The sequence below is a fragment of the Bemisia tabaci genome, chromosome 8 (genome assembly GCF_918797505.1).
Source record: "Bemisia tabaci chromosome 8, PGI_BMITA_v3".
NCBI lineage: Eukaryota > Metazoa > Arthropoda > Insecta > Hemiptera > Aleyrodidae > Bemisia > Bemisia tabaci.
The window spans coordinates 22820240-22831182 of record NC_092800.1 but is presented as its reverse complement, the minus strand read 5'-3'; the positions used below and the strand labels follow the sequence as shown (position 1 = coordinate 22831182).

General features: G+C 38.5%; 1 protein-coding gene across 4 annotated transcripts; it reads right to left on the bottom strand.

The window, feature by feature from the left end:
* Window positions 1-1604: 1604 nt before the first annotated feature.
* Window positions 1605-10533, bottom strand: LOC109032630 (superoxide dismutase [Cu-Zn]). Of its 4 annotated transcripts, none has more exons than XM_019044864.2 (4): window positions 10120-10533; window positions 8964-9093; window positions 7490-7711; window positions 1605-3548 (listed from the first exon to the last, which is right to left on the bottom strand). In XM_019044864.2, exons 2-4 carry the CDS (start codon window positions 9048-9050, stop codon window positions 3294-3296), a joined length of 564 nt encoding a protein of 187 aa, XP_018900409.2. In that variant the 5' UTR covers window positions 9051-9093; window positions 10120-10533; the 3' UTR covers window positions 1605-3293. The 4 variants fall into 4 exon arrangements, with proteins under 4 accessions (XP_018900409.2, XP_018900411.2, XP_072159301.1 ...); XM_019044866.2 differs by having other exon boundaries at window positions 10289-10532; XM_072303200.1 differs by lacking the exon at window positions 10120-10533 and adding an exon at window positions 9322-9540.
* Window positions 10534-10943: the final 410 nt, after the last annotated feature.

Genomic DNA, 10943 nt, shown 5'->3' with positions numbered 1-10943 from the left:
CGCCACTGATCGAGTGTTGATAATGAGGTGTTTGTTGCGAACACCCTAATTATCGATCCTTTTCTGTAGGTTTCAATAGCAGATCAATCGATATATCGCACAGCACGCTACGTTACTAGTTGACTGTATATTGGAAAAATGTATTGGGTCTAAAAGTCTTACTTATAAACGGGTTAAATCGAAATCGTGGCAATTTCGGACTCGCAGACCGTTAGTTCCGGCCTTAGAGGCTGCGGTTTTGACTGCACCAAAAAGGCTGATAATACGGTTTTGGAGCCAGAGCTTTTTTTCGATGAAATTGTGTAATGATGTAAATTATCTATTGTGTAAATTTTTTAAACACACTGTGAAAGTACTTATTTAAGTAGAGGCGTGAGAACTTATTGAAGTTGAAATTGTGGAAGTTTATCGAAAACTTGAGTGAGGAAACAAAATTCTATCATTCAATCCGAACTGGACAAAAATACTTATATTAGCAACGTTATTAGTTAGCGTTCTTGGGCAGTGAGAAACGATTGATCTGTAATTTTTTGAGAAATGAGATTATTAAACATCGACAGGAAGTTACTCATTCATACTTTGAAATCAAAATTTTGAACGAAAGGTCATACCTCTCATGTTCCTTAGTACATTCCTGTATTTGAATCGCAGCAATCAATTTCCAAATTCACGATCACTTTGTTTTTGAATTTACCAACATCAAAAAATCACTTAAATGCAGATAAAATCGAGCAAACTCACCGTACTTGGATCTTGTTTTCCAAACCAGCAAGGTTTAGAACCTCACTTGATGGGCGGTGGTCTATTGGAGAATTGATAACACACGGATTCGAACGACATTTTTTCAGTATTCATGGTTTTTATGAAATCACAATTAAAATAAAAAGAAACAAATAAAAATTACAAATAACAAAAATCACATATCCTGTTAAAAAACGTATTGCTACATTCAGACCGTAGGGAGCCGAACGGCAATCTCTTCGAACAGACGTGGTCACGGCAACTGACGACTTGTTGAGAAGTCTCTGGTTCGAATCCAAGTATAAAGAACTCGCGCCGTTTCGAGGTCAGAGACGAAGATGTTGTCGAATTTAACTTTCTCAATTACTTGCAGTAATGTCATTATACTTAGCTCGTATCGCCTTACACGTTTATAATTTTACTACAATTTTTCGCTATACTTTAGACTAAGAATTTGCTCGTTGAGTTACTCAAAATCCAAGCATATCATCTATTTTAGCTGTTACATTTTGCTTTTATACTTCTTATATTTGTATTATACCAATTTTTTTAAAAGATACGAAACAGACGTGTGCAGTGAGTAAGGAAGGGGTCGCACTACTGGGGTGACTCAGAAACTATGGCATAGGGTACCAGTGATCAGCTTGAAATGAAAGAGACTGGAGAGATGGAAGATCGGAAATTTCCGTGGAATATTTCATACAATACCGAGAGACTACGCCCATGAAAAATATGAAACATGTACTTCAGGTGCTGATTTCTTAACCAGACACGTTGCACTACGGAAACCGCATTTCAATTCTACATTTATATACATTTCTCTCGTGTGTAAAATATAAGTGATACAAAATGATTCTTCCAAGTAATATTGTCAGAGGTTTAATAGATATTTAGTTTCAGCTGAAAAGTAACAGTTTGAAGCATGTATTTTATACATTTCAGAAATTCTCAGAATTAATTCACAGAAAATTCCATGAAATTTTGTCACACTGACTAAGACAGACCCCTTCCCCACCGGGCGTGTTTGTTATGCAACGATCTCTAATGTGAAAATAATCGGATTCCTGAGATTAAAGAGCATCCAGGTCTCATCTCGACTGCCTGCTCGATGGACATCTTTAGCACTTGTCCCAGTTGGTGATTAAAAGAAAACAAGAAAAAACGAAGAATTTTTCCATGGCAGACGATGTAAACCCCACTGCCGCTTTGAGGAAAAACGCCGCAAGAACATTCGAATGTTGCCAAAATTTTTCCGACAAGGTTTTTTATTTTGGAAAAAGCTATGAACATTTTTACTTGAAACTCTCAGGTAATCACACTAGAAATAATTGCCAATAAAATTCTCTGGAAAGGAGGCTTATTGATAGGGACCTCTCTCTCTGAATTTCCTCGATTAAACAATTTTTTGCCCATTGAAGGTTATGACGGAGTGCATCAAATTCGATCATTTTCGGTCCCTTTTTCGGTCTAACTCTGGCCTAAACATAGGTCGGAGGAAAGATTTTTGCGAAAAATGCGGATTTTTCGGCACTCAACCGCAAACCAGCAAAATCCGCATTTTTCGCCAAAATCGGCCCAATTAATAATCCATTTTCAGGCCAGTATTAGACCTGAAAAGAGATCAAAAATGGCTGAATCATGATGCAACCCATTGAAACTTGATCGTCAATGAGTAAAAAATCGTAAAGTTAAGTAGTGCTCCCATTTCCCGGAACTAGTTCCAAATTTCGGAACTTTATGAGATTTTCCTGAATTTCTCCCAGAACTTTGGAAATTCACGAAAGGTTTCGAATCTCTCGTATTTTTTGGAACTCCCTCGGAACTTTTGAAAAAATCTAAAAAGAATCCCGGAACTTTTGACGATCATGGAATGGGAGAAATTAAAAAGTTCCGAATTCCGGAACTTTTGACAGTCGTGGAATGGGAGCATTGGAGTTGAGGAAATTCAGCTGGGGTGGGTCCAAAAGCAACCCTTATCGATACCCCTCCACACCGAAAAAAAGCGAAGTTGATCTAACATTCTGCAAGTAAAAAAAGTGTGCGAGAACTTATAAACTGCTGGATTACCCGCCACAGCAGTTAGTTTTACATCTTGACATTGTTAAAGCAACTGCTGCAGTGTGTAATTCTGCAGTTTATAAGTTCTCGCACACTTTTTTTACATCCAGAATGTTAAATCAACTTCACTTCTTTTTCGGTGCATTCTCTAGAAATTTAGAGGGAAATATTTACAATTGGACGTATTTATGTCAAACGGAACGAAGCGCCAATTTGAGTTCCTTTTGAGGAATTTAGAATCCCGGATAGCGCGCTCTGTCAAACGGACCTAAGCGCCACGGAAAAGCATTGCGAGTATAGGACGGAACGAGCAGGACGCCCGTTTCCGCCGCCAATCCAAGCCCCCCTCTACCTTCCTCCCCCTATGGCGCTTAGTTCCGTTTGATAGAAATACGTCCAATTATCCAAAAATGTGTTTTTATGAAGAATATCTGGCAACGTCCGAATGTTCTCATGTCTTTTTTCCTGGGCACGGCAGAAGAGGAGCGGAAGATTTATAGCTTGCCGATGATGCCGCAGGCGACTCTTCGTCCAGCATTGCCCGTCTTGAGACTTTCTAGGTTCCCGCCGAGACCGAGATCGTCTTCCTTTTCGTGGATGACGAGGGCCCGGCCGAGGATGCTATAGTCCCCGTGGAGGGAGATGAGACGGTCGTCCAGCTGGTAGACCGCGCGCCCCGACCCGTCCGCCACGATGTTCCCCAGGTCCCCCAGGTGACGGAACTGCGCGTTACGGTCTCCGTGTTTGTTCTGTTGGCATAGAAAAATAACGCAGGATTAACGCATAATGTTGAATGGAGATGTTGCACAAGTGAGAAATTTGCGATTCGACTGTTGTTTCTTACGTGAAAGTTCGCGAGAAACACGATGACGTCACTGGCGCTTTATAATTCCCTTTCACTCTTACGGCCCGAGAACTAACGAGCACATCCGATATTGTCCACTCGCACATAGTGCTGTTTGGTAGAAATACGTCCAATTGTATAATCAATCACTTTGGATAATGGAGATGTTACATGTGTGAGGAATTTGCGATTTGACTGTTGATTCTTATGTAGAAGTTTAAGAAAAACACGATGGTGCCACTGGTTTTCTTTGAAATCAACTCCCAAGCTCAAAAAAAGCTCTCAAGTTGAGGCCAAAATGAAGGGGATATCGAGAGAGTCCACCTCTACATCAAAACAAACTCTCCATGTAAAGATAGGGAGCAAATGCATTAGCAGGGCTGCCACTTCATTTGGGGACTCTAAAACTGAAAACACGGCATCACTGCTAATGTATTTGCTCCCTATCTTTGCATGGAGAGTTTTTTTTGATGTAGAGGTGGAATCTCAGGGTAGGGTGGGATATCCTCTCCATTTTGGCCTCAACTTGAGAGCTTTTTTTGAGGTTGGGAGTTGATTTCAGAGAAAACCAGTGGCACCGTCGTGTTTCTCGCGAACTTTTACATTAGAATCAATGGTCAAATCGCAAATCCCTCACACATGCAACATCTCCATTAACGGAAAGGGATTATAAAAAATCAATGACTAAAAGAAGAGAGAAACAAATACAGGGTGATCCAGAGTTAATCGGCCGGACTGCAGGAGCGTATTCTATGGATCAAAATAAGACTTTTTGGTGACGGAACTGCGCGTTACGGTCTCCGTGTTTGTTCTGTCAGCATGAAAATATAACGCTCAGGATGATTAACGTATATAGTTGAATTAACGTAAAGGGACCATAAAAAATCCAGGGGTGCCTAAAATGTGGATGTGGAAAAGCCCCAAAAATCCTCGCTCCTTCGACGTAAGGGCGTATCTTAATTTCCACTTGAGCCTCGTTTTACATATAAAACCGTACTCTTTGGGGCTTATACGGAAATCGAGATACGCTCTTGCGTCAAAGGGGCGACGAAATGTGGAAGGGGAACATTTTGAGGGGCCAAAAGTCGAAAATATGAGGAAAACAGGAGGGATACGTCAATTATCTTTTAGATTGGTGGGAAATTTTGTGAACAACTGATAAGAAAAATGTGGAAAATCGGCTGGCAAGTGCGTGAAAATGTGGAAGCTTGGAAGATTCTGCACCCTTAAAAAAATCAATGAGAAATGCAGGTGATCCAGCTAGGGTTAAACGGCCACTGCAGGAGCGTGCGTCCTATGGGTGGAAATAAGAATTTTTTGTTGTATAAAGTTTTTTTTCCCCAAAAGTGCCCCCAGTTGGAGCTACGATCCTCTACAATTTCGGAAAGTAAATCGTTTATCCTAAATTTTGGCAACAATTGCGAACCAAATCTCATGAAAATTTGTACTTTTAAATGTACTTTTCCCTGAATTCATAAATGATCTAAATAAAATCGAAATCTTAATTTGAAGAGAGGGTTTGGTGGTGTTCCAGCTCCTACAGTCTGGCCGTTTATCTCTGAATCACCCCGTAGAAGAGAGAATCAAATATAGCGCCGCACTCATAAAGGTTATGTCATACAAAAACCACGATAATTTGGAAGAAAAGGAAGTAATCAGGAGCGCCAAGATGACGTCATCAAGGATTTTCCGATAACGCCATCTTGGCTTTTCCAATGATCGGCTAATTCATTAACCAATCAGGACAAAGATAGCGCTGCACACACAAAAATTGGCTTAGCTTTCTTTACTTTCCTTGATTTTTCTTATCTGTTAGTGCGGAATATTCTGTATTTTCAAGCCATAAAGTTGGCCTGTTTATCTCCTCGGAAAAATAAAATAGGAGCAGAGATTTTGAAACACTCCGATGGAGGTATGTCGTTTCGTAGTTAAGTCGTCGATATGACACTGTCGTCTTCATGAAAAAAGTGAGAACACCCCGATACCAGGGACTGAAAGGAAATAAAATTGAGTGTTTTAAGACGATGTTGTATACATTTTCTGTTTTAAGAGAGAAAGTAAATTGCGATGTTGGCATTGACGACAGCTTTTTTATTTTTATACTAATTTATTAGGATGCATGTGCAGCTCCTCTCCCGGAGCTCACATGAAAAATTAATTTTTGAACGTTTTTAGCAATGAATCTTTAAAATCTGAATTGAGCGCCTTACAGAAATTCCGTAATACAACTATTCAAACTTCAAAGTAGCTTTCATTGCATAACCGCCGATTTGAAGGAGCGATCCGTTTTCAGTCGTATCTTCTCTTATGTTAAGTGCTCATTTCCAACAGTAACCACAAATGACTTTGACATTCTAATACTTTGGTTTCAGGACATTTTGTCAACGATTTTTTGTCCGCGCACCTTTTTTGTCTAATAGTTTACGCCCACACGTAAAATAAGCAACAGTGACTTGGTCCAAGCGTTATATTTTAGTCGGTATGTAAAATTATATTGACAATATGGAAATGAGAAATTGAGAGAGAAGGAGGTGTTGTTATGGTTGCTCATTTTCTAAATGAAATGTTACTACTTCCTCCTTTTGAATCATTTTTTTAAATTTTCATTGGTGAATATTTGGTTTTATTTCTATCCTTAAAATATTCAATGTACAATATACCTCATACATGTATAGGTACTTTTTTTAATTTTTTCTTTACGAAATTATTACTTCATTTTGAAAACATTTATATTTTTAAAACGTGACAAATATTTGTACAACCTTTTTTAAGCGACATTAATCTCAATAAGCCGCAGTTGTGCCGACAGAAACTGCAAAAAAGAGGGGAAAAACCAAGAAGCACGCAAATCTTTAGTTTTAACCCATTTGTACATCGATCTTTTAGAGTCAAATACGTCAAATTTTGAGCGGTTGTTTGCGCGTACACCTCGCTGCAGCACAATAAATGCACAAAATGTAAAAGAAAACATTAAAGAGCTTTGGAAATCATTAAATTCGACACGGAACCACCAATATAAAAAAAACACACATTATATTATTATTATCCTTTGATAAATTGATACATATCCCCATCAATTTAAATGAGAATAATCAATGCAGAGTGTGCATACATTTCAAAATCATGAGTTAAAAAACGCTGACTATGCGAGTATAAATATTAAAGCCTAACAGAGCGGAGCAGCGGCGTGCTACCAGCGCGGGAGGCTCACTGCTACTTCAAGCATTGTGCAATGCGTGAAGTATCCACTTAGGTTTGTAGGCGCCAATGCGCGCTTCGCGCTGGCCGCCCGCCCGCCGTTTGGCGGCGCCTGAAGCAACGATTTCACAATCGAGATGTTGCACAGTATTATACGAAATTGAACGTATTAGGAATGACAGGCATCCTTTAAAAGTACAGATCTTTCCTCGCAAAATAAATCAAGATACTTATCGTACGCTGAAAAAATCTAAGAGCCTTTAGCTGAGGCAAATATAGGTAAATTTAAAAGGTTCGATATAGAAATGAATTAATAGGTTCAATGTAGAAATGACTGGTTTGAAGAACGCTACCAAGGCAGTCTTGAAGAGGAAGAGAAAAGACAAGAATGACCACGAAATAAAAAATGATATTGCTGATTTAACAAATTTTTAGTTGAAAAAAGTGTCCGACATGTTTCAATGTAGATTTTACAATGAAAAAACGCTGATTAATCCACCTTCGTGGTTTAATTAGCTTTCCATAATTGTAAAATATACAGTTATGAAACATGTCGGACATATTTTTTTAACAATTTAATTGTTAAATCAGCAATCCATTTTTCCCCGTTAATATGAATTTGAGTATTTTGATGGAGGCTATACTCACATTGAATGGGTTGAAATGGCCACCGGTGGAGTTGCAGCCTTGCCTCAAATCTCCCTTCTCATGAACATGCATCCCGTGGAGTCCAGGTGAGAGACCATAAATATTTAGTTGCATGAAAACTGGCTCGTAAGACTGGTAGCTTTGGCAAAATTCCACGTATCCATAACATTTTGCTCCAACTCCATCCTCCTTTAAAACAACCACTGCGCGGAGAGGGCAATTCTGCAACATAGTGAATTTAAACGAAGTGATTTGGATTACATTTTACAATGAGGAACCAGGTATGGTCTCGCTCGTCCATAAAATCACATATCTTCACGAGGAAACTATCTGTATGATGATTTTAAATGAAGCTGGAGACAGTAGATATTTAATACAAAATGGACGTGTTTCTGCGGAACGGAAATTTAAAGTCGGGAGGCTGTTTGGTTTTCTATTTTAGCATAAAGCGAGGGAGAAAGTTAGGCTACGTTTAAATTTGGTTAGACAGATTCTGGTTAATGCTTTGCATTATGCATTCAATGCTCCTTCATTTTATCAGTTATGCAATTTTAGCAGCAGAAAATGACTTGGTTTGAATCAAGTCTTCAACTTGAGAGTGTGGGTTTGATGAATATGAATACAAGTTTTAACGGGCAAAAAATACTTTAAAGAAGTTCCGATAGAGGAGCCGCGGCTACCTTTTGATTTTGTGCTGATAACACAAAACACAAGTAGACATCGAAATACTTATCTCAACAAAGACTTTTAAGACAAAGAATAAGGTGTTTTCTCGTTGAACATACATAGTAGGTTTACTTTCAATCCATGTTAAAAAAAAAATTGTATTGTGCCGAACTTACAAATTTTAACTGACTTCGAATTTATTGTATTTACGAGATTCAAGTAAATTCGATCAAAAACGTCAAATTCAATAGAAAGTAATTTAGCAATAGGTAAGTAGATGTATCTATTTGTTCTTTCGGAAAATTCCAGATTATTTTATTTTAGAAAAGGACTTGCGGACATTATGGACAGTTAGTTTCTTGTCGGATTTCTATATAGGATCAAATTTATATAACAGAGAGAATTCAAGCACACGCAGATTGGAGTCCATGCCAAACAAGTTTACACACTTTTAAGGCGAGACAGATGATTCCGCCAGATTTGCTCATGTATTTTCTCTCAATTCTAAACTGAGGACAGCTAATTTTATATCGCCCTCTAAAAGCGCGGAAACTTAGTTGACATTAGACCTAAAATTATTCGATAGATAGTAATTTTTGAATTACTTCAAAAAATCCAACGAAACACCGAGAATCCTACAAACCACAAAAAACCTTTCGTCTCCCGGATATGGTTTGTTTTTGCCAGTTATAGACTCATCTGACGATGACATATGCTCGCGAAGTTCAATTCCAATAAGTCTTTTACATAGAATCTGCGATTTATTACCTAGTGATCCTTTCAGAAACATCAGAAGCTAAGTACTTACATCCGGCGCGAAGTCTCCATCCGCGATGAAAAATGATCCACACAGAATTATAGCGGATAACGAGGCTAAGATCAGAAATGGTTGCATTGTAATACGATTGTTCTCACTCCTTCAAGATGTCTTTAACGCGCTGAAAATGAGGATATCAGGAACTATTAAAGCAAGGGATTTAAAAAAAAAAATAATGTCGGCTAATAAGTGGCATCTATTTGGATTTACGAGGCTCCAACAATGCGCCTCTAGATCTTTGATTTACGCAGCTTTCTTTATCAAATTGTATTCTCCTCATTCGTCGAATGAAAATCATTCATTATTAGCCGAATTATAAAAGTTATTCCAAGTGGAGCAGATTGCATACCGTGGTAAAGTTGCTTGTACCGGAAAGTTGCGTGTGTTGTCTATTCACCGATTGAAGGGGCTCATCTTCCACGTTGAATTGTTAAAATATTTGTATCGCACAGTTGCTCACTTAAGTTCAAAAGATGGCCACTACGCAGGGTTGAAATTGATGCACCGAGGGAATGATGCATGCAGTGACATTTTCAGAACAATACATATGCTAAGCACCGGACTGTTGCTTTTTTGTCAGTTTAAGCGTAGCACACATGAAACAGAAATTGGAAATCACAATGAACGATTAATGGAATCCTACTTGATTGAAATGTCCGTGAGAATCGATTTGACTTGCGATAAATCACGTAGACCTCGGTTTTCCCAGTGAGCGGATTTTTTGAATCATCTTTCTAGAATAGATGTAAAAAAAATTCAATACACGAATATTTTTCACGCGTAATTTTCACTAGGAAGCATGTTGGCTTCACGCATAAACAACCCTTATTAGACGGGGGAAAAATTGAAGTATTGCTGATTTAATAATCACGTAGTCAAAAAAGTGTCCCGCATGTTTCAATGCAGATTTTACAATAAAAAAAACGCTAATTTAACCACGCGCGTGTTGTAAAGTATTGTAACTATTGCTCAACTTTTGTAAAATGTACATTTGAAACATGTCGGACATATTTTTTTACGACAAAATGATTAAATCAGCAATCCATTTTTTCCGTGTAGTCCATTAAACTGTTAATTTTTGAGAGCCAAAGTCTGTTTCGAAATGTCTTGTCACATTATTTACGGAGGAGAACTAATCGCAACTTACAGGCGCTGGCCTTCGGTCCGAGCGTCAGCTCCGCTCCACACTGAGCACTAGGAAACAAAATAGACTGATAACACGCTTAACGCACGGTTCGCGATATTCTTTTCCAAGTGAGAATTTGCAATTGTAATATTAAGCAGCAATTGTAAGACTGAAAATGAAACAACCTAACCTGATGAATGTATGCTGCACAAAATGAGCTGCGTAAAAGTACGAACTGATGGGGAATAAGTAAACAGTTTAATAGAGATCAATGAGCCAACTTTTGAGATTGGTAATGGCGTGTTAGCCGAGAGATGAAAGTGAAAGTATAGTAGGATGAGGCTCAGCGGTTGTGATGAGATCGGTAGTAGATACGCTAGGTAAACTATGCCGTAGGTCTCCGGGTAGCAAAACCGGGTCCGGTTGGTCACCGCAGTGCAAACACTCAGCAACGATCGATCATTATTGGACATCGATGGGAAAGAAAATCGACACATATTTCGTTTATTCAAAAAAATCTGTCGCAAACAAGAGATACAGCCAACTGAATACACTTCCGACAGGTCACGTTGCTCTTAAATCATGTTGAGTACATGAAAAATGTCCAAAATCCACCCATTGATGCACAATTGGACATTTTTAACTCACAAGAAACTATATCCATACTGACTTGAACCTTTAGATCCATAAGGCTGCATGCATGACAAGGCTCATATCGCACAATAAATATAATTAATTTTGCTTTAAAAACGTCCAATTTGCCGAACTTGTATCGCACTTTTTCTAATATTTTCCGCGTTCCGGGCAGTTTTTTATACTCGCCTGAAATCAGATTTACGCAAAGA

Coding starts and splice junctions, on each gene's coding strand:
- LOC109032630 (XM_019044864.2), bottom strand. CDS start 9,050: ATGCAACCATTTCTGATCTTAGCCTCGTTATCCGCTATAATTCTGTGT. Junction 7,712..8,963: donor ATGGAGACTTCGCGCCGGAT/GTAAGTACTTAG, acceptor ACTATGTTGCAG/AATTGCCCTCTCCGCGCAGT. Junction 3,549..7,489: donor GCCATTTCAACCCATTCAAT/GTGAGTATAGCC, acceptor CTATGCCAACAG/AACAAACACGGAGACCGTAA.